The following is a 24,444-nucleotide window of genomic DNA, read 5'->3' as shown; positions in this document are numbered from 1 at the left end:
TCTTTTCTAAATGCTTGTCTCCAAAATTTACTGAGCGGATAACTTGACTTGCTTAGCACTCAATAAACAATCAATGATAACAGATTTCCTTTTTCATCTTTCTCATTCATACAAAGTGGAAAAATATGAGGATTGTTCTTTAAACGTCAAAGATCCTCAAGTGAATTTTCCATACTCCGTATAGGAATCTTTCAGAATTACAAACCAGAGAGACCTTGACTTTTTAAAATGTGGGATATTCATGATTACTGGAACAAGTTACTATACGAATCATTGGAAATAACGGCTAGGAGCTTGACTGGAGTTCTCTAGTGCAGAGTGAGCACCCGGGAGGGGGAAGCTGCTGCCTTTCCATCCGACTCCAGTCCACACCCCTCTATGCTTCCCATCACTCTGCCTTCAGTGGGCAGTGCTCATGGCAGAGAGGGCACCCCTGTGTCTGCCCCAGAAACCACAGTGGGTAAGGAAAGGAACCATGCTTTACAAATGCTGGCACCTTCGTTTCAGGCTTCCCAGCCTCCAGGAACTGTGGTGAGGAAATTTTCCTGAATCGCCCTATCTATGGGATTCTGTTATCACGACACAAAACTAAGGCTGGCTTCCCTGCTCAGCGCCGCTTGTCCTCTGCCCCCAGGTGTAAAACCCAGGCAGGCTGCTTTCCAGGGTCCCTCAGCTGCAGTGAAGTGGGGCATGCATAATCAAGACTCCATCTGGCCTGGGCAGCTTTGCTGAGGCTTGGAGGATGGGCTGGCATGGGTCCTAGGCTTCTGTTGTCCCTTGCTGCTTGTCTGTAAGCAACAAATCCATTTCATGTAACTCGTTGCACCTAAGTGTGTTCTGTCTCCTCTGCCTCAGACAAGTCAGTAGCCAGGGCACAGTGGACCTGCTTCACACAGCTTTTATGATTCCACTCTATTTGGAGTCCAGACCATAAATCTAAGGTAATTGTGAGCAGACTGACACACACACGTGGTAATTGTGAGCAGATTCACACACACACACACACACACACACACACACACACACACAAATTGCCAGATTCACTTACTTAGGTCATTAACACAGTTTATTATTGGCACATTACCAGTAAAGCATACATAAAATACAGCTGTTTTGTAACACACGGAGCCACTGTGTCTTTACATGTGTGGAGGAACATATTAATAGGCAAATGGAAAATTAGTTCTCTTATAAAGTTTCACATAAATACACTGGAATAGTCTAAAATGAAAAGTCCCCATAAAAGAACCAGGTGAGGGCTTTACAAAATATCATACAAGAAATATACTATGAAAAGGAAGAACAGTCAACTCAGATACAATTTAAAAAAAAAAACACAAAAAGTTTTAGATTTATTAAACTGCCCACAAAATTAATGGATTACATGGCTTGAAAATATTTGGATCAACAGCAACTTTACAAACGCATACATTTTTTTCAGGGTCCAACTGTCTTTCTTTACATAAAAAAAAAATCTGCCTGGTGTCTTTGATGATAACAAGACATTTCTTGTTTCAGCTCTTGGGCTAAATCGAACCAACTCAGACTCAAGAACCAATCGACATCAGTTTGACCATAAGTTACGTGGCTGGACCCTCTTGGCTGTTGCTCAATGGGAGAAAAAGGCGAAGGAAAAGAAAAATAAGGGTACATTTAAATTACTTTCCAAAAGCTGATTTTTTTCTTTTCGTTTTTTACTGAAACAAGAAACTCTCAAATGCAAGTCAAAAAGCAGAAAATATTTTACAATATTAAAAAGTCACCTGTAGTTAGGTTCGGCATATTAATGAGATCCTGAGCACTGAGCACGCATGGGCAGCATGGCCTTCGCTGGATGCATGAAAAGGAAATTCAACACAAACACGCTGATAAGACTGTGCCAGGAGATGCTAGTGTTTTCTCTCGTTTTAATTACCATCAGTGCCAGTATCTGTATTTCCCGTGAAGCCCTCCAAGGAAGGGTCATGGAAGCTTTATTTGGAACGATCCTCTCAATTAAAAAAGAAAAAAAAAATGCAAAAGAAAGAAGAAGAACCAGATCGTAGTGGTTTAGAAATAGATGTTTGCATGGAAAAGTTTTTTTTTTTTTTTTTTTTTTTTTAAATTTCTCCTCCTTCCTCTCCTGAAAGTAAAGGTCTGCGTTTGGAATGACACCCCCCAGGCCTATGGATCTGGTGCGGTGGGTCATCTTACTGGGAAGCCTGGGGCGGGGGGTTTTCTGATTTGGTCTCTTGCGTGGCGGGAGGTTTACTGTTCCATGGGCTGTTGTTCCCCAGGGCGGGTGAATTGTTGAAGTCCTCTTCGTCGTCCATGCCGTTGGCCGCATCAAACTGCGTGTTTTCTAATCTAGTGATTAGCCTTTCGTCCTCGTCCCCAAACTCACCTCCCATCAGAGTTGGCTCTCCTACCACCATCACATCCTGTGAATAGCAGCTGACATTATTACAGGGAAACCTTGGGAGAGAGAGAAGCTCAGCTTAAAATAATAGTGGGAGGAGCTGGGAACCTAGGACACAACGGGGCCAAGTCTCAATGTCGGGGCCGAGACGCATATTGGATTTCTACAGGAAATAAACATCGCCTCCTGACGTGTAACAACCACGCGAGTTTATGTCCTTAGTGCGCAGCCTGACACCGGAGAACGAGCAATGCTAGCAATCTGCAGAAATAAAAAAATGGATTTTTCAAAATTAAAAAAATCCACGCTTTGAACTTGCTGACTCTGGGGACTTTGGAGAGGGCTGTGGAACCTTCTGCTTTTTCAATACCTCCAAAAATCCGCCCCTTTTATGGAGGGCCCGTGGGCGGCTTTGGAAACTAGTGGCCAATAGGGACGCTCGGAAGGTGCGATTCTGCAATAGCCACACAACTCGGTTTTCTCTGTCCCAAGGATGGCATACATTTTAATTGAAGACAGAATCTCTCTTTTCTCTACTCAGCTAGGCCCTTTTATGCAGCCAATATCCTTGACATTCTGCTACTTAATTATGGTAATTAATTTAGGTAAAGTTTTCGATAAAAACAATGTTCACACTGATTTGACAATTTGCATAGCTAATTAAGTCATTAGCAAAAACCTGCTGATTGCCAACAAGCCCTGAATTTACCATCTGTTATTTCATGGTGCCTGTCACCTAGCCCCGCACAGACAACCCTGCTACCAATCTGGACAGTAAAGAGAAGCAGTCTGTCCAGCTGGTACCATAAAAGGAAGATGAAGAGAGCTAATTATAATTACACTGATGAAGCCAGTAGTCATCAGAAATGGAAGTGGCTAAGAAGAATCCATCTAATCACTCCTTTAAGTACAAATTGTCCTTCCATGCAAACAAGAAGCCACCTACTGTAGCTGGGAGCCCTGCAGAGGCCACAGCTAGAGAAGCCCAGGGACCGAGCTTGGTACAAGGGACGCACACACAGGCACAGCTCTGGCCTTTTTGTTCAAAGAGGGCCATATGTGTTGATGGGCAGCCTGGCTGTGGGACAGGACACCTGTCGGGTAGATTCTTCTGCACAGGTGCTGAGCAATATTTTACTAAAAAGTTCAGTGACTTCAGGAGCTGAAACTACTGCTCTGGCCTTCCTAGGGCCAGAAAAAAACAGGTCTGGGCCAGAATGTGGGCGGAGTCTCCTGATAAGGAGGCTGATCAATCAGCTGCTGGGACAACTGCACAAAAGTTCTTTCCCCTGAGGCTTTGCCAAAAGAAGGCGTCCCTGGGTGGTTTAGTGGAATGCTGTCTGTGCTCAGAGGGGCCAGGGGGATCCTTGGATCCCCCTCAGAATTCCAAAGCTGCCCAATGAACAAATCTCTGAATCCCCACCTGGCCTTTGGGATAAAAAAAACCTTGCTTCTTGTTTTATTTTATTTATTTATTCCCCCACTCCTTTGAATTAGGTGAGATGATCCATAGATTTCCAAACGGTGTTTTCTGACTAGTTGCTCCTCCAAGTTGATAAAAAGACATATCCCTGATGGAGGACGTGCGAAAATGTGAACTGGGTCAACTCAGCAGTAAAGGTGCCGGCAGGATATGGAGCTGGGTGCTTCGAAGAACATATTTGCTAGGCAACGAAGAGCCGGAAATGACACTGACATGGAAGGAGACTCGGGAGGACTTAAGATGAGATGCAAAACAGACACAGTCTCTCTGACTGGCAAGAATGACAATGGGATTTTGGATGGAATGTGGCCACCACACAGATGTGTGGACATGACTCAGTTATCTGGGCAGCTGCCATATGACCTGGGGGTGTTCAGGATAAAAAAAAGTGTTACTTAGTTACAGGCCATTGGGAGGCTGCACTTATGACCGGGAACAAAGGTAGGCAGGAAGGGTAGAGCAAGACTGGCCAGAGCTCAGCAGGAGGGTTAATCTGTTTTCTTGACTGGACACAGAGCACTTTGAAGGTCTTGGAAAACTCATGCATTAGGTGTCACCAGGCAGGGGAAGGGTGTTAGAACCAACCACAGGGATCTGCCTTGGGATTGACTCCAAGGTCATCTAGAGGGGCTGGGAGGAAGGATGCATAATTTGAAAAACAGGAGAAAAACAAGAAGCAGCCAACTTAAGCGTGACTTTAGAAGAAAAGTCCCCAGCACTCCAGATGCAGTCCTTGTATTAGAAAACAACCATCATGCAAGAAAAGTTCTATGAAAGTAGTGGTTCAAATCACTTCCAATGGGGTGACGTGGGACTGGGGGTAGGGGCAGTGAATCTTTTTTATTTTTCTAGGAACAATTGGGAAAGATGGCCAGGCATAGGCATTTTTAGGCATTCTAAGCTCTAGAGATATGCCACATTTACTTTACTGATTATAAAAGAAATATAGCCTTAGGTCAGATATAGAATCGTGTGTGTGTGTGTGTGTGTGTGTGTGTGTGTGTGTATGTGGTATTTGCATGACTGACAGGTGGCAAGCTGTAAAAAGACTGAGAAGGCTGAGGACTTCATATGCACACAGACACTCGAGGTCACTTACAAAATTATATGCACATTTCTACTTGCTTCTTTTGAGCCTTCACACTAGGATAGTGACTCTCTGTTCTGACTGACTTTCGCGATTTGTTATCCTCACACAAAATGAATGGAGACACAATGCACATTCTGGGCTTCCTTTCACTGGGGATGTGAGCCGCATCTCCCCCACCCACATCTCCAAAAGTCGCCCCACGTTGGTAGGGAGAGTGCATTTCCTTCCCAGCTCCAGCTTGTGTGTCCCACAGAGGCAACAGTGACCATCTTAAGTAGCCCAGGTGCCCTCAGCTCCCCACAAGGCCGACCTCTGCTCCTGGACTGGAGGCCCGGAGGTACCGCCAGCTTTTCCCATTTCACATCTTCTCACTAAATCCCCGTGCAAGGACCACCAACCTCTGAGGAGGACTGGAAGTGACTCCTTTCAGGGCCCCTCAATGCTTCTCCTTAAATTGGCCAGAAGGGGTCACTGCTGTTGAATGACACAGGTCTCCATCCCTCCCAGGGTTGAGGCTGCAGTTCGGGATCGCTCCTAGCCCCTGCTCATGGAGTGAGAAGCAGAATCCAAGGATTAAACCCTACTCCTGGCCACACACACACATTGCTGCCGCAGCAGCTACACCGATCATGGCTGTGGTCCATGGACAGGCAGCTACTGCCTGCAGACAGCACTTCCATTTAAATAGTAGGAGAGGGTCAATGATTCAGTAGGTAGACAGGGTTAAAAGATGTGGTCACTACAAGCTATCCATGCTTATCACTGAATGTCCATTGAACTCGAAGACACCTAACAATCTGCACATTTTCCTAACCTGTTTGTCTTCCCCGTGTCCCTGGGCCATCTGAAAGTCTTATTTAATCAAAATATTTTTAATTGCACAGTATGAGGATAATGCTGCAATTGAGCTCTCCATTTCTAGTGGTGTTTTGCCTGCATAGATTTCAAAGGGTTTTAACCCATGAAGAACCCTCTTGACACAGAGTCCTTCATGAAAGTGCAGTTGTTGGATTGGAGAACAGGAGCATAATGCAATAGAAAAAAAAAATAAGTGCACTTTGAAATAAAATGGAAAGCATTCCCACGAGACCAGGTCTATCAAAAATACACAACATGAATGTGTAGGCTTCTACTCTTGGCTTCACACCCTGGCAGCCATCACTAATGGGTGGCCACCAAACCCAGTCAGGCTGAGAATCCTTCTCAACACTGTACTCTGAGCCTGCAAAAGAGAGGAAACTCTTTCCATCCCCGGATTAGATCTTGAGCTCTTCGATGTCAATGACAGCACTCAGTCATTTTGTTTTGTTTTTTGATACTGCTATCACCAGAATCACCAGTGCCTGGCACAGTGTGCAGAAGAGCAGGATCTCAGAAAACACTTGCTGAACTGACTTGAATTCCTGCATCTGTTGGTAGGCATGTCTCACTTCCAGAATTCTCTGAAGTGTACTGTCTTCTTTTGTTAGAGGACAGTGGCAAATGCTAGTTTCTCAAACTCCTGGACTAGAAAAATAAATAGACTACTGTGTGCACTTTTTTCAGTCAATTTCTGTACATTGGCCATCCTCTCTAGGCATTTTCCAGTTTAGCCAGGAGAGGGCATAGCAGGTTGGTACCTTAATAAAGAGACCCAACTTGGGATTTCCCCTCCTGAACTTCAGTGGTGATAGATACAAAGTCCTGCTCAGAAAATAGAGAACTACCTGAAGTTTATTTTGTTATGTGAGGACTACAATTCTTGGTTGTCTTAAAGTTAAAATGGCATCTTCCACTGCAGATGGCCATTATCTCTATGACCCCTTCTTTCTAACTCAGTGGCCATGGACATTATACCCCACCATGGAAGATAGGAGAACATTCCTACTGGCCCAGGGAATTCTCAGGGTACTGATGGGCCTGGTTTTGTTTAAAGAGCATTAACCAATAGAAAGTGAGAAAAAGTGGGACGGGGACAGATTTGAAAGGCACATTTGGAAGTGAGGGAAATTTCTGTGTAAAAGTCTCCTCTTACACGGAAAGAGATGGAACAGGATCAGAACAAGACAGGTGAGGACAACAGAGAGAGAATGGAGAAAAGTGAGAAAGTTGGAGAAGGCAAACGCGTGTTGGCGGAGGGAAGAACAAGGAATGAGGCACACCTCTGAAGACGTGGCATCTCGAGGGCAGCCATGGAGCACCAAGAAAGGGTCAGGATTCAAATGAGAGTCAAACACCTGGTGACAGGGTGATGTGACAAGGACAGAAGAAAAGGAAAACCCACAAGGAATCGTGGAGGGGAGAAGGGACGCAGATGCTTACAGGAACAGGAGAAGTTAAAAGTGATAGTCTGATGCTGGGCTGGGGAATTCGGATACAGGAAGGAATTAGGCAGAAGGGACGCAGCTCGAGAAGGATGATAGGTGATAAGGACATGGCCTACAGGTTCCACTATTTGGGGATGACCCTTAGCTTTTGGTTTCAGAGTTCCAAGAGGCCCCCTTGCATGTGGCCTGCGTCCAGACCCAGAAATGAAAGAAAGGGGTCAAGGGATCAAGAGAGTTGAGACCAAACCAGGAGCTGACCGTCTCCCTGAGCTAATGAAACAGGTACAGCAAAACCTACTAAGCTGCATCTTTAGTGGCTGCAAATTCATTACCTGAGTCTTAAAATAAGATACCGTGTTGAGAGGGCCCAGTCAAATTACATGTACAGGGCCTGGGCTCCGGGGCTGGCTTCCAGGGCTCACAGGGTCTCCTATGCCCCTGAGGAGAGGCCCTAATATGCCACCAGGCATACTGTTAGGTGACATTTTTAATTAACCTTAAGTGACATATCTTCTGTCCATGACTCTGAGAGCCTTTAAATTCAGGTCCCACTGCAGTGCTGACTCGTAATATCCCCTCTGAACACCCAGTTTTCTGGGGAAGGTTGTCACGAAAGATTCTTTCCTTCTGTCCCACCCAAGTCCTTGCCTTGCCTCCCCCCCAACTTTGAACCTGCCCAGAATGTTTTCTTTTCCTTTCTTTTCTTTTGCAGCTCAAAGAGGCTTTAATTCAAACCCCGTGCACAGGGTGATAGGCAAACGCAAGATTTCAGGCCTAAAAGGAAAGCGAGACTTACAGGTACCTGACTGGACAGGCTCAGGTTTGCAGCCGGGGTCTTCTTCTTGCTGCCCGTGCTGTTGGCGTTGTTCCCAGCACTGCTGTTGGAAGTGCTGCTGGTGGAATTTTTTCTTTTTCTCCTTTTGGTTGTCGGTTGCCTTGTGGGTTCTGCTGCAATAAGGACAAGGGGAGAAGGATCAGTTCTAAAGCAGAAGTATCAGGCACAGGATTCATTTTTGTCAATTGAAAAGAGTGGACTACTTAAAAATGTTCCATTTCTTGCAACTTTACAAAAAAAAAAACAACAACAAAGGGAGAAAGCTGCTGATTCATTTTTTAATGCCGAATTTGAGGAAACTCTTTTCTTTTGCATATAAGATGAAATGATTGTTATTTTATTTTCTACTTATATGTCTGCGATTTACGAATATTATTTGAGGGATAAGCTGCAGGTACTCCTTTTATAATTGCATTTAAAACATTTTTACCATTAGAACATTTGGGAGTTTGCTCCCCTGAGCCTGGAAGGACTGCTGGGATCCCTAGACCCTGCAAGAGTGAAAGTAATGGACAGTGGAATTAGTGAAACAGCGTGCAACAGCAGCACCTACTGGCCAAGTGTCACATTGCAGCCTACCTCTATGGCACCTTAATAATCTCAAGTAAGAAAAGTGGCAGTTTTCTCAACTGAGCATGTGTACTTGGGGATTCCAGAGCTCTTCAGAAATACCCATGGTTTGGACCCTGCTGTTTTATCAATGCTACTAGTTTCAGGATCTCTGGGAAAAAAGCCTCATATGTGATATAGTCAGCATATTAATGAAGGGAGCTAGTCTTATTTAAAAAAAGATCTTATTCAGAAACTAAGAAAACCATTTTGCATCTGAAGAATAAAGCAACACCTTATAAATAAAATGTGGTAAGAGGAATGTTACTTATTTGTTTGCTATGTATAGAATGTTACTCAATGTGTTACTCTTAGTGTTTTTGATGCATCAACTATTTTATATTTCATAACAACCCTAGTACATACTTTTACTTATAATCTTTGTCTTGTAAATAAGCAATCTTCAGAAGTGTTTTCCTCACAGTACTGAATAAGGTGGAAAATGGCATGTAAGTGGGCCCTTTTTCTAACCCTATTTTAGACTTGACTCTGAAAGTGAGAAGGTAAGACAGAGCAAGTTTAACTCAATGAATGGTCCTCCTAACATCTTTTTGACACACTTATCGTTCTTCTGATGGACAAGGAGAGAAATATACTTATAAGGTTCATTTATTTTCTTCCTCTTTCTCTTCTTTTTCCTCCTTCAGTTCTGGGAATTTAACCCAGGGGTGCTCTATTACTGAGCCACACCCCTAGGCCTTTTTATTTTATTTTGAGGCAGAATCTCATTAAGCTGCCCAGGCTGGCTTTGAACTTGTTATCCTCCTGCCTCTGCCTTCTGAGTGGCTGGAATTATAGGCATGCACCACCACCTGATTTATAAGGCTCACTACAAAGACTATTTATTCCACTAAGTTATCGTTGACCATGATGATCAAGAGGGCATTATATTCCTATTTATTTACCAATTTATGTCTTTCATGAACATTTTTTTCCTTATGCTCCAAGATTTTACATCAAAGTATTTAATGGTGTTGTGGGTGCTTATTCTGAAGGACAATAGAAAGAAATATAATTGATCTAGGTTATGAAGTTAGAAGGAGAATTAAGCTGACATTTTAAAGTCAATCAGATACACAGGTCTGCCTCTGATAAGCACTTTCCTGTTTTGATGTTAAGAATGTAAATAAGCTATATTTATTTATTTATTTATTTATTTATTTATTTATTTATTTGTATTTACACTTTGTTTATAAAATTTGGGGTGAATTCAACTAAAGTGCACATAGTAGATGATACCCATTGGTAGCTGGTGTCTATGGCAGTGAAATCATAGAATTTAGAGATACAATACTTTTTGTTTCACAGTCCTCCTTCATTTATTAGTTGTGAGACTGACTTTAGCAAATCACAATTTTTAGTCTTGGTCATCATTATATAAAATGTGGATAAAAATAAATATCTCACAAGGTGTGATGGTGCATGCCTATAATCCCAGCAGCTCAGGAGACTGAGATAGGAGGATTGCAAGTTCAAAGCCAGCGTTAAGCAACTTAATGAGATCCTGTCTCTAAATAAAATACAAAATAGAGCTGAGGATGTGGCTCAGTGGTCAAGTGCCCCAGAGTTCATTCCATGATACCCCTGCAATCCCCCGCAAAAAAAAAAAGAATAAATATCTCATAAAGCTATTGTGAAGAGTCAATATTTTGGACTGTTTCCATGATATATCCACAGTGGTTGCAGCAGTACCTTCTGCATAGTAGGATTCAATAAATAACTATTGAATGAATGAATGAATAATATGAATTATATATGAATATGCTGGAAAATATAGGTGCTCAAAGTATTTGGTGTGTGAAGAGCTCTTTTTTATTTTTTTTGCAAAAAATTATTGATATTGAAAGAGAAAATAAAGCCAATTTCAGTATACTTAATATACTTGAAAAATAATATTCTAAAAGCCTAAAATTCCCCTAGGATGGGAATGCAGCCATACTATGTAAAATAAAATATATTTTATCAGCTTTCTAAGTATGTACTTGGTTAAATCCTCTATATCCATTTTATAGAAAGCCCCTGGCCAATACCAGTGGAAGGTGATGGTTATATTTTGTGATTCAGAAAGCTATGGGTCTCATGTTAATAATTACTCTTTATAAAAATAATTTTTAGCGAATGGACATGTTTTGCTTTTATGATCAATGAGGCTCGACACAAGCCTGGGAGTGAAAATGTATTAGATAGAAAGACAATTAACGATGACTTGAAGCAGTAATTTCAGAACCCCAGCAGGAGACTATAGTATCTAAACTGCAGTCCGGGGAAGTGAGAGAAATGGAGTCTTTTATGTCTTCTCTTCATAATCAGAGTTCCTTTTGATATGTTTTAAAAATACAGCAAATTTTATTTATCTTCCCTTCCTCCCTCTATCTTTTTTCACCCTCTCTTTCTTCCTTCCTATCATCCTTAAAAACCCAAACCCCAAAACATAAGGCCTCAGAAGTCAGGGGTCTGGTCCAGTGGTAACATCACTGGATTGGGAGACTGAAAATCCTGGTTTTGACCCTGACTTTGCTGCTGACCTTCCCAATGACCTTGAACAAATTATGTTACTCCTCTGGGTTTCAGGTCCTCAACTAGCAAGGAGAGACTATACGTCATCCTTAAGGATATCTGGTCTTTGGAAGTTCGATGTCTCCACGTCTAAAATCGTGGTCAGAATGTCCCTAACAAATGACTTTTTCTGACAAATTTACCTTCATTTTCTTCCCTCTCACATCACTCCATCCCCAGAAAAGAGTGAAGAATGAGCATGTACCTGGCGGTGCCACCATCCGCTGCCACTTCTGAAACAAGCAGGTCTTCAGGCAGTCTCGGGGACTGAGGTTGTAGGTTTTATGTCTGGACATCAGCTCCTGCATTGGCTCCAGTATTACACACAACTGCAAGGAGTCCAAAGACATTAGTGTTCCGCTACTTGATAATATTAACCACCATCAATAAACAGCTGGAATCAATTAGATAGCTTATGGATACTTTTCTGTCCTTTCTTGGTTTTGATTTTCTCTATATAAGTTTTGGGGGAAAGAAATATTAACAATGCTTGATTATAGCCACTTAACTTAGAATCATTTGTAATATGATATTACAGCTGAATGTGATGTACACACACACACACACACACACACACTCACACACACTTCCTGTATAGACTATGGGTTATACACATGTTGCTCTATTATAAATTCAGATGATTCTCCCTGGTTAAAGAAAAAGCTCTCTTCTGTGGAGCGCAGCACGCTCTGATTTCTCCTCTGGCTGCTGGCTCTTGTTCTTGTTTGTGTAACCACACACTGTGAGTTACAATGCTAGTTTATGCAGATGATCTGGCAGTGAAATCCATCTTTGAAACTTCGGAGAACAGAGTAGCAAGCACAGGTTCTTTTCGATTTTAATTCTTACAGAGGCAGATGATGAATGCTATTTTATTTTTATTCATGTACTCATTTGTATTTCGCACATGATGATAATGTAAATAACATGTGCCAGGATTCATTCGATGTGGGAGGTTTTACTGTGGTTCTGCACCCAGTCACCTTGTTTTCTCCTTTGGATAGATTTTTCAGCTTTACTTTGGTCCAAGACATCTGATGACAAAGATTAATGAATGCAACAAGAAGGTAAAACCATTTAGGATAACACCTCAGACTTTCCTGAATCCCTTCTCAGCCGCAAGCTTATTAGACTATCACTGCATCAAAAGAACTATATCTACGAGGACTAAGACCACAAATTGGAATGCTACATTCATCGCCATTGCAATTACAGTGATAGAAATATTGGCAATGCCTCTGCGCAGGTGAAAAAGAATCAGTTCATCATGGAAGACAGATGTGAGGTTCAGAGTCTTACCTTCCTTCTGACCCCTTCCCTTGCGTCAGCCTTCACCTTTTGCACTACCTTGGAGGCCATGCTGGTTTTGCCCACTGAATTCTTCCCTCTCCTCTTCCCACCTAATGCTTGTTCATCCTTGAAGACATGGCTCCTTCTTTCCCCCAGATGTGCACCTCTTCCTGCACTGGCTGAGTTGGTGCCTCCCTACAGTTTGTCCCATGGCATGCTATCCTTTCTGCTCCATGGTTTTATTCATGCTTTGTAACTATTTGTTTCTAAGTCAGTCTTTTCCACTAGACCAAGAGTTCTTAGAATGCAGAGACTGCCTTTTATCTCTGTTCCCGGGTCTGCCTCAGTTGAATGGATATATTTAAGAAGCAGTTGATAGAAAGATCCTATGATCTTTCTAGGCCAATGTCCCTTGAAGTGTGCTCTAAGGATTCCTTCTCTCAAAACCAAATGAACTACTAAAAAATGCAGACCTCCAGGCTCTGTTTCTTCTGTTTCACTAGGTCTGGATGTGAGACTCTGAATGAACCTTTTAAAAAACCATGTAATTCTGATAAACATTGCTAGAGTTTCTGGCCCACTGCCCTACGGATTCTGGATGTTAGAAGAGTTAACAGAGACAACAAGACATAGACAAAGCCCAGGGGTCTCCAGTCTAGCTCCAATCTCTTTTCACTTCACCCCACTTTCTTCTTTAGTTTCTCTCTCTAAAGCAAAAGAGCAACATTTCAAAGGCTGAGCAACACACCTACAATGTGCCCCCTAGGCCAAAGCCACTCAATCCCAGGGAATCCAGCATTACAAATCCAGAAAAGTAACGAAGCCTGGATCTTCAATCTTGTGTACTTTCTTGCTTAGTTTGGAATTCTTTTTGAAATCTAAAATATCAATAAAGAAATAGTCTGTGGAAGAGGCAGAATGATTATACAGTAAGCTCTGTATTCCAAAATGGCGAAGAGTACTTTTCCCTATTAAGAATTCCTTGCTGCCAATCAAAGTATCTTCAAATTACAGAAAAGCTCATTGTCTTACCCAGCTACTGTTCATCAGACAAAATGCCCTCAAGGATCCCATGATCATGTCTACAAGTACGTTTGAGAATGACTCATTCTTCAAGGTAGAACCACTTCTAGCTCAGGGTCAGCAGGTATCCTCATCCATTATCAAGAAGAACATTAGAAAAGCTGTCAGAGAAGTTCTAAGGACTGGGAAACAATTTTTAATTAAAAAAAGTTTTAAAAGATTTTGAATTATATGCTTTTGGTTCATTATCCTTTCACTGTAAGTGAGCTTGTCATGGATATGGGTGGAGTGGTCAAAACGTGGGATTACAAACTCTGACATTTGGGTATGGATTTTGACTCCATCACAAGTGTGTATCCTTGAAAGAATACTTAATAATGTTGAGTCTCAGTTTCACTTGCAAAACAATACCCATCTTGTACATTGAGAGAATTTGAAATACTGTGTCTAATGCATAAGAGCTCAACAATCTGTAGGTATTATGATTGAATATCAGCAAGCACAGCATAGATTACAAAACATCCACATTTCTATTGCTTTAAATCAACGGGCATTTATTGAGCTTCATCCTAAGTGTTAGGCTCAAAGATGTCCTGAGTGGGGACCCAGAGATAAGAACAACATAATCTCTGCTCTCAAAGAGCATTCTGCCCCCATGAACATATAAGAAACCTACTCCGAGTTCAGTCCAAGTGTCTCAGGAAATCATATTCCTCTGAAGCAAGTATTTTTATTATATGGCTAGTTAGATAGCAAAGATGACCTGTTGGGACCTAGAAAGGGCGCCCAGCATCAAACTGCTTCTGCACCCAGAGAGCTATGTTTATTGTGGAAACCATGAGCTCATTATCTCTTTCTTTTTACAGTACCTTTCTCCTCTCTAGGTTTCAGGAAACATTGTTTTTTTTTCTTTTTCAGGAGTTAATCCTCAAAATCTCTCTCTTCCCCTTTAATGTCAAAATATCTTCCCATCATTGTAACTGACCCCAAAGGAGCTTGCATCTCTGAATACTAATGGAGAATCCCCACAGCCATTTTCCTCTCAGTGGAGAGGTCCCGGGCTGGAGAGGCAGTCCTTCCCTCATTCATGTATGCAGATGAGACTCCCTCTCTGCTGTGCTGTGTAGTGGCTCTGCTGGGCTGTGGGCTGTAGGTGGCAGAACTAACTCGGATATGAGCCTGTCTTGTCAGGCAGCAGGCCATGCATCTTGGCAACAGCAAAGACCTGGGGCACTATGAAATGAAACCAGGAAGATGGCTGGGGAGTGGGCTTCTGTGGTGAATAACCAGGTCTTTTATAGTTGGGATTCCTGCTGTTCCTAAGGTCTCAGGCCCTCTTAGAGGATTTGGAGAAGGCTAGTGCCTTTCAAATTTTGTACTAAATTTCTGGAAATTGATGAATCCTCTATAGTCTCATCCATGGACTCTAGGTAGCATCCTGTTAGGAGTAAGTAACCAGGCAGGATAGAATACATATGCCTTCTCCTTATGCTACGTGCCACACACACGCACACACACACACACACACACACACATACATACAACCCTACTCATATGCACCTTAGTGGAGCTCAGCATTATAATACACAGCCCTTTGATTTTGAAGAACAATTTTATCTGCAAAGTGGAGCTTATACAAAGTTCCCAGTGGAGCAGGATCTTTGCCTGAAAAGAAAGGCCAGGGCCAGCGTGTCTGCAGCAGCATGCCTACAGGGTTGCCACTGAGTTCAGTCTCCTCCTGCAGCAGTGCTGGAGGGTACCCTGTGGGACTCCAGGACACTGTGGGAAAAATAGGAACCAGCAAGGCCTGAGATCTCTCTTTGACTATGAAGGCCCCAAACATGTGGCATCTGCCAAGGCCATTTAGTATCCCAAACAAAGCCATTGCTCATCCTGGCAAAGCTCTCAGGATAGCGTTCTGCAGACTTAGAGTTTCAGGCTGGGCTTTCTCCCTTATACTTCTGAGGTCATTTTCTAGGAATCTGGCCCCACACTGTCTCTGTTATGGAATTCTGTAATCACAACAGAGGCTTGCTGAATAAATGGATGGATGGATGGATGGATGGATGGATGGATGGATGGATGGATGGATGAATGATAGGTTGGCCAGATTAAAAGCAAGGAGACTCTTATTAGTTGCAGACAAATCAGGCATGGTCCTGAAGGTTTAGAAGTGACTAATTTGTCCACTTGATAAATGGCTGATTGCTTCCTCTGTGCAGAATCCTTGGCTGAAATGCACACGTATATCCTGGCCAGGCAGCCAGAGCTGTGCCCTGTTCCAGAAGGCCTGCCTTCTCATACTGACAGAGGCTAGTGTTGTTTCAGTCCTTGTGTTTTCATCTGACCACTCTCCTGGAAGAATTTGCTTCTCTTCAGATGTACATTCACACTCCTTCTTCTGGAACTGAAGGAAGAATTGGTGCTTAACGGAGTTGGCTGTGGGCTATGAGAAAGCCAGTGTCCTGCACTTGGTCTTTGGTTGTGTCCCAACCTCTGCTCCGTCTACCGCCCACACAATTTATTTTTCTTTTTCACTGGTGCCATACAGTTGTACATAATGGTGGGATTTGTTGAGATATATTAGCACATGCACACAATGTAACAATATAATTTGCCCATTATCCTTCCCCAGCACTCCCACCCCCCACCTCCTTTGACTCCCTGGTCCCCTTCCTTTGTTCACTGATCTCCCTTTACATTTCAGGTGATCACTCCCCACCTTTCATTTTCTTTTTTCCTCTCTAGTTTCTCCATGTAAGAGAAAACATATGATCCTTGACCTTGTGAGCTTGGCTTATTTCACTTAACATAATGTTCTCAAGTTTCATCCATTTTCCTGCAAATGACATAATTTCTTTTTTTTTTTTTACCGCTGAACACAACTTCATTGTGTATGAATATCACATTTTCTCATCCATTCATCTGTTGATGGATACCAAGCTGATTCCACAGTTTGACTATTGTGAATTTTGCTGCTATAAACATGGATATGCATGTATCATTATAGTATGCAGATTTTAATTCCTTAGGATAAACACTGAGGAGCGGGATAGCTGAGTCATATGGTGGTTCCATACCTAGTCTTTTAAGGAATCTCCAAACTGATTTCCATAGTGACTGCACACACATTTACAGTCTCACCAACAGTGTAAGTTCCTTTTTCTCCACATCCTCTCCAGCATTTATTACTGTTTGTACTCTTGATGACTGCCATTCTGACTGGTGTGAGGTGATGAAATCTCAGTGTGGTTTTGAGATTTCCCTAATTGCTACTGATGCTGGGCATTTTTTAATATACCTGTTGGATGTTTGTATTTATTCTTTTGTGAAACTTTTGTTTAGTTCATTTACCCATTTATTAATTGGGTGATTTGTATTTTTGTACCACGACCCTTTCATTCATCTGTGTTGAATGGCACCCTCTGAGGGTGAATCACATTCTCTTTGTATCTAGGTCACCGCAGGGATGCTGGGGGGGGGCACCTTGCTCAGGACTTTGCTCATGATTTTTTTTTTTCTTGCCTACAAGGCCCTCTCTTCTCTTCTCCAGTCATCTCAACTGCACTATAACCTGCAAGCCAAATCAGGCCATGTCTACAGCTTTGTGCTACAACAAAGCCGTGTAGTTAGGCAGAGCCCAAACAGCCCACAAACTCCCAATATTGCTCTCTTGCCCTTCAGAGAATGCCTGCAGAGCTCTGATCTAAACCAATGCTATTTTGAGGAGGTGAACTGCAAATGACTCGTTATGCCTCTATGACACGATGGGAAGATGGAGGCAGAGCATCATTCCATTTACCTTTGTCTTCATTGAGAAAGTTTTTCATTAAAAAGCATCAGTTGAACTAAACAACATTCCCAGTGACACAGCTGATTTATATTCTGGAGAAAGCTCCTAATCTGTTGTGGAGCAGTAGAAGTTTGCAGGTGGGCACTGGTTAGAAAACCACAACTGAGTCACATCAATCTGAACCACGAAGGTCCTTGCCAAGGTCCAGCTCAAATTCCACCTTTGTCTCTGACCATCTCAGCCTGCAAGAGACTCTTTTGCCTCCACAGCGTTTATTATGAATCTCTGTAATCTCAGGGTCTATATTGGCATTGGGAATTTTCTTTTCGTGTGGACTAGTACATCTTCTTTTCTATGGCAAGCCATGTTTTACTTTTATCTTCTTTTTATTTAACACGGTATTAGGTATACTCAAATATTTGTTGAGTCATAGCTTAATAATAGCTATGAGCTACCTAGTCTATGCCTGTCCCTGGAGTATGTACCTTACACATACTAATTATATCATTAACCTGCCTCACCTCCTGGCCCACTTTTACAGGTGAGGAAATTCAGACCCATAGCCATTAAGTCGTCCAGAGCTGATAATGAAGAGTGTGACTCTTACAATATATCCAAGGTAATACAGTTCTCTGAAGGGCAGGGAAAAGGTTCAGTGGCGTTTAGCTGGCTCCAACCCTGTGCTTTAACTCAATGCTAAGTTCTTTACCTCTGATAATATGAGTGGCTTAAACCACTTTTAAGATATTGAATTCAAAGACTTTCACCATCTCTGGGTAGCTCCTGGCACAAGGCATTGATCTGTATACGGGGGACAGTATACATACATGGCCAGGGCCATATGCGTTTGGGTTCAACCCACCACGTCTGCCATTTACTGCTGTATGTTTTTTCCCCAAACTTCTTCCTCTTTATCTTGGTGTCCTCATCTGTAACATGGGAATAATGACATTTAACTAGGATGGTGTCAAACAGACAAGGTAAATCCTCAATGAAAATCCTGGATAAAAGTTGGTGCTCAAAAGATGGACATTGTTGATATGGGGGATGCTGTTTGCACCCACAGACCAGCCCTTCTGAGCCAGGAGACCAATGCACATAGACTACTTTGTGCAGCCAATCACATGGTCTCTCTGAGACTTAGGTGGCCACTAGATAAAATGCTTATGGGTGCTGATTGGGCCAATGACAAATGGCATGCTAGTAGCTAATGTCTCTGAAAATAGTCCATGTGTGGAATTGAGGGATACATATCAAAGGTTCAAATGTGTAAGCCATGGTTCTTTCTCTCTAGTCACTTACTCCTCTGGTTAAATCTGAATTAGAAGGATATTAGGGGGTAGGGGGTGATTGAGAGACAAACTCAAAGGGTGAAATCCTGTCTCCTAACTAAGAAACACATTTGGAAAAGAGATCTTATATTAAACTGATAGGAAAAGATAACGTATAGAATAAAAACAAAACAAAAGCAAAAAATACCTACCCAGAATCAGATGAGAATGAATAATAGGGGTCCAAGTGACTAAGCCCACTCCGCCTTAGAGAGGAAACAAGTCAGAGAAGGAAATCCTTTTACTTAGAAGCTATGCAATTCCAAAGCATCAGATTATGATTTGAGTTTATTTCCTGATAGGATTAAAGGTAGATTGGTTGTCAGATTCAAAATATCCTCCTTTTTATCTGAAGATTCAACCAGGACAGCTTTTGCCTTTTCTCAATTGTTTTGCAAATTGATTACTCATGAAAGTCTCTGGGACCCTGGAGACTGGGGCCTCTCTGCTTAGGGAGGAAGAGGGTGGTAGCTAAGGCCAGCTTAGCCATGTGGCAGCTGCCACTCTGGTCTTGAAGGGACCACCATTCCTCAGAGTGAGCAGGCTGCACATTTCAATTCCTCTTTGTTGGTCTCACTTTTGAGCCTGCTAACATGACCACTGAGGCCAGGGCCTGTGTTTCTGACGCACCTGGTGAAATGCTCGGGCCGTTTTCCTGAGCTGCAGCAGCCTGATGAGACCAGCCAGCTCATGATTTCTGCTGCACCCACCAGGCCGTGGAGACCAGTGAGGGCCACTGCTGCATGTTCTTTCCTCTGATCCCATCCATCTGATTCCTCTCCATGTCTTTTGGCACAGGCAAACCCTTCCCTGGGTTCCTGTTACCAGTCTATTTGCTCTTAGCCCCATCTCTTCCCCCCAGTTCCATACTGCAGGGAACAGACCCCTGTTCATTATTTCCCAGCTGTTTTGCAAACTGGTTTCAGGTGAGAGTTTAGCAGCTGGAGGCCAAAGTGGGTTGTGTCAGTTTCCTAGGACTGCTGGTTCCAAGTAACACAGACTGAGCCACTTAACACAGTAGAAATTTATTATCTTGGTTCTGGGGCTAGAAGTCTGGAATCAAGGTATCCATGGGGCCATGTTCCTCTGAATCCTTGAATGATGAATCCTTCCTTGTCTCTTCCCGGATTCTGGTGGCTCTAGCAATCCTTGTTGTTCCTCACTTTATACCTCCATCATCACAGGCTCTGTCTCCTCACAGCCTCACCCTCTCTGTATCTCTGTCTCCTCCTCTTCTTATTATGGACACCAGGCACTGGATTTAGGGATCACCCTAAATCCAGAATGATTTCATATTGAGATCCTTTAACTAATTGCAGCTGTTAATACCCCTTTCCCAAATGAGGTCACATTGTAAGTTTATAGGTGAACATGAATTTTTGAAAGGCATCATTTGACTTGCTATGTACTTTTAGAACTCAGGAAGGGTATTTCTTGCTCTCTCTGAAGTTCAGGTGGCTTCTCCAGCAGCTGTTACCAGAAAAATCCCAAACATTTCCAGTGGCTACTATGTAGCCTCACATAGAGGCCACCAGCTTTTGTTCTTTTAGCCCAGGAGTGGGGACTGCTAATGTTAGAGCTGCTTCATCTTCCTCTGGGTGCCTGTCAAGCTTTCAATACCTTTATAAATAATTTTTCATATAATTTTTTTGTATTACATCACCTGGTATAGGTTTTGTTTTTTCCCAGGTGGGCTCTGATTGACATATGTGGTTTGTAGGGAGTGAGGCAATATCAAAAGATAAATTTTGGGCGTGTGGGAACCTCACATGAAGTGGTTAGGCACCTGCAAGGAGTCAAATTCTAGCTACTTAATCACTTGGTGCTTGGGATTCCCTATCTGCAAAGCTGGAATAGCAGTAGAGCTGGATTAACTGATTATTAAGAGAAATAAGAAAATATATTCAATATTTCCCTAGGTCTAGCATGTGTACGGGACACCATACATTTTGGTTGTGACTGAGGTATAACCAAGCCAGGAATAGGGATCTCACAGAGGACATTTTGAGATTTATCAGTGTATACTGACAAAATTTTATAGGTGTTTGTTGCCCTATGTACATTGTGCATACACATGTGTGTACATCTGTGTACACACACATATAACCTGAAAATGAGATTCCGATGACCCAGTGGCTGTCAAAAGTGTGGTCACTATGCCAGTCCTGTATTTGACTTATTCTGATCGTTGGGCAATTGCCTCAAAAGGCCCCATGTTCTAGTAGTTTGTTTTAAGTTCTACAACATGGTAGCTAGATGTTTCCAAAGGGAAAAGGAAACATCTGCTTGGAAAGCCCATTACTATTAGAGGACATCAGGGAATGCTGTCTACGGCCTGCAGGGATGTGAGAAAGCTTTAGGTATATTTAAAAAGATCTCATTGATCAGTTGCTGTGCCTTCATTTGAGCCCAGTACAGAAAATGAAGACCAGTGGCTCAGAATTGCTCTGAGTAGCTGCTGGCAGACACGGCCTTGTTGTTGACCATCACCCTATTAGAGTTCTAGAGAGAAACAGAACCAGCAGTACGTGTGCACATATGCATGCATGTATTCATTTTAAGGAGTTGGATCACATAATTATATGACCAAGTCAAAAATCCATAGTCTCAACAAGCTAGAGACTCAGGACGAAGATAATGCTGCAGTCTTGAGGCAGAATCCCCTCTTCTACAGGAAAGCTCAGATTTTGCTCCTAAGAACTTTGACTTATTGGAAGAGGCCCACCCATCTTACCCAGGGTGATCTTTACTTGTAGTCATCTGATCACAGATGGAACTACATCCAAAAAATATCTCCAAGGTACCAGGGAATGCGATTGATCAAATCATGCTATGTTCACGTTACAAATGTGGCAGGATGAATCCCACTGTTATGTATAATTATAATGCACTAGTAAAATATTTTTTAAAAGTTTCTAAAAAAGAGCAAAAAAATATATATATATCTTCAGGGCAACACCTAGATTCATGCTGACTCTATAACTGGTATTACAACTTGGCTAAGTTGATACAAAATTGACTATGACAGAGGCCTCTAAATAGACTATAAAAAAATGGACAGCTCTGCTGTGTCCTGTTCCTTAACAGTATTTATTTCCCTTTTATATTAGCCAACATGGAGCCATGGGGCCAAAGCTGGTGGAATGAATGACTGCTTGGACAAGAATGTGATTCAATGGGCGACAAAAACAATCGGGGGTCGAATCCTGCTTGATTCACTTTTTAATTGAAAGACCTCGGGAAAATCATTTAGATGTATCCTTGCCACTCACCAAGGCCCCGTCTGCTCAGGAAGGGGAGAAGCACGGGGCAAGCGGTGGTAAGCACAGTGGGCACTGTCTCTGCCCACAAGGCTTCATGGTAGAGGGAGAGACCAAGGACCTTGAAGCAGTCCAAACAGGCTGCCTCTTGCAAAGGAGAAGGGCAAAGGGTGTTGGGAAGGGCTGTGGGGAGGGTTCAGTGTTTAAGTTGAGATGTACATAGACTGAATTAGGGGTCAGTCAGGTGAAAGAGGAGATGCCTGGGATGGGCTGGGAGTGGGTACCCCTGAGAGTGCCAGAGTGGACATGGCTGGACTGCCAGCTCTGAGATGCACGTGTGAGGGAGGGCTGGCCACGTGAGCTGCTGTGGGCAGGCAGTCAGCAGTGTAAGGAATCAAGGCCACCGTCTCTGCCCTGCAGTAGAGCTGCAAGGTGCAGATGATGTAGGCAAAATAACACCGAAATAAACACTTAACCAAAATATGGTATCTGCCATGGATTTCTCTCATCCACGTGTCCTGAGCCGGAGAAAAGCTTTGGCATTTTGATGTGTTTGGTGAAACCAAAGCACCAAGTATTTCAAAAGGCAAATATTGGCTGCGTGGAGTCATGGAGTCTCCAAGTGAGGAAGACCGAGCCCTGCTGAGCTGTTGAAGCCAGCATAGGACACGGTTATCCTCCTCCATCCCTCACAGGAAAAAGGTAGCTTTTGTAGCATCGTGGTTATTTTTCCCAGGGAACTAAGAGACCGTGTACTTGCAATCAGGCAACATTTAAACAGTAACATTTACGAATGGGGTCTTATAATCTTAGTATTGCGAGTGAGGTAATTGGGACACAGTCCTTGGGAGTGTCAGTGACAGTTTCCAAGGAACGTGGTGGCTATCTTGTTCCTGCACTTGTAATCCCTGCAGCACGCTCACTGAGTGGTTATGCCCATTTCCTGCACCGCTGCAAATCCCACGAGACTGGTGGAGAGGCTGTGTGCTCTGGGGGCTGGGCAGCAGCCTCCTCAATGCTGCTGTTTGGGAAGATTTCTGGACCATGAGAGGGTTTTCCTCTTGGCCTTGGGCACCCAGAGTTAGGGTGGGTTGGAATGCTTGCCTTCCCTCTCGGGAGCTTCTGCCAGGTACCAGCCCTTTACCTCTGCTAGGACACAAAGGAAAGGAGGGATTTCTCAATAATGTGGACTTCAGCTACTGCATTGCTCCCTGAGTACCCTGTCATCATATGCCGGGGAAGCCCCATTGCAGCCATGCCCCCCTCCCAGGGAGAGAAGTGGGTTTGGTGGAAAGCAGATTCATGAGGATGATGGCAATGCTTTAGGAAAATGGAGATGGCAGAGGCTGCGGTTCGTCCATTCATTCATTCATCACTCACCCAGCACACATTATTGACTCTATTCATTTTTGGTACTGGGAACACTACAAAGAGAAAAAAAAAAAAAGAAAGTACCTTTTTTAAATGGAACTATGTTTGAGTGAGGGAAACATACAATAATCAAGTAAGTAAGTAAAAAATATGCTGTGTTAAATAAAGCACCCAAGATAAAAAAGAAAGCAGAGAAGGGAAGGAGGAAATTCTGGAGGTGGAAGGGTTAAGGATTCAGAGCCTTTGGCTAAAGGCACTTGAGAGGAAGAGTAATGACCCTGCAGGGATGTCCACGGCCCAGTCCATGTCCAGTCACTGCAATCTGCAGATACGTCAGGTTACATCATGGCACAAGGAATTAAGGTTGCTAATCAGTGGACTTGGAGATGGAGGAGTTAGGCTGTATTATCAGGTGGGCCCAATATAACAAAAAGGATAACTTGTGGCTATTTTTAGGTGTCAACTTGGCAGATTATAAAGGCCCTGGAAAGTCAGGTTTCCAGATGTGTCTATGAGGGTGTTTCCAGAGGGGGCTGGCATGTGAGTTGGTGGACTGAGTGGGGAAGATCTGCTCTCAATGTGCGCTGGCACCATCCAATTGGTTGGGAGCCTGGACAGAACAGAGAGGCAGGGGACAGGCAGCTTCTTTCTGTATCTTGCAGCTGGGATGCTTTTCTCTTTCCCTTGGATCTCCAGACTCCCTGGTCTTTGGACTCCAAGACTTATACCTGTGGCCTCCCAAGTTCTCAGGGCCTTGGCCTCAGACTGAGAGTAACACCATGGGCTTCCCTGGTTCGGTGGCTTTCAGACGTGGCCAGAGCCAGCTTCCTTGGGTTTCTAGCTTGCAGGTGGCCTATGGAGGGTTTTCTCAGCCTCCATAAACACATGAGCCAGTTGCTCCTAATAAATGCATCCCCATCTGTCTATCATCTATCTATCCATCAATCATCTACCTATCTCATTCATTTTTATGGCCATGCTTGCGAATGTATCTCTATTACCCTTTTGACCTGAATATTTGTCTGTTTCCCCAATAATATTGGGATCCCAGGCTGGGGCTGGGGCTCAGTGGTAGAGTGCTTTCTAGTGTGTGTGAGGC

At 43.1% G+C, this 24,444-nt stretch overlaps 1 protein-coding gene across 10 annotated transcripts in view; it reads right to left on the bottom strand.

Moving 5' to 3' along the window:
* Positions 1 to 2,089: 2,089 nt before the first annotated feature.
* Positions 2,090 to 24,444, bottom strand: part of Ldb2 (LIM domain binding 2) — a 338,437-nt gene continuing 316,082 nt past the window's right edge. Inside the window, exons 6-9 of one of the 10 annotated variants that reach the window (XM_026403661.2) lie at positions 11,483 to 11,606; positions 8,074 to 8,225; positions 5,370 to 5,512; positions 2,337 to 2,420 (exon numbers count right to left, since the gene is read on the bottom strand). In XM_026403661.2, coding sequence (XP_026259446.1) covers positions 5,408 to 5,512; positions 8,074 to 8,225; positions 11,483 to 11,606 — 381 coding nt within the window. In that variant the 3' untranslated portion in view covers positions 2,337 to 2,420; positions 5,370 to 5,407. Of the gene's footprint in view, positions 2,660 to 3,133; positions 4,245 to 5,369; positions 5,513 to 8,073; positions 8,226 to 11,482; positions 11,607 to 24,444 lie in introns of those variants that run through there. The other 9 variants (XM_026403665.2, XM_077803172.1, XM_026403635.2 and 6 more) reach the window with 9 other exon arrangements.

Source organism: Urocitellus parryii, chromosome 10 (genome assembly GCF_045843805.1).
Source record: "Urocitellus parryii isolate mUroPar1 chromosome 10, mUroPar1.hap1, whole genome shotgun sequence".
Classification (NCBI taxonomy): domain Eukaryota; kingdom Metazoa; phylum Chordata; class Mammalia; order Rodentia; family Sciuridae; genus Urocitellus; species Urocitellus parryii.
This window is presented reverse-complemented; position numbering and strand designations above follow the sequence as displayed.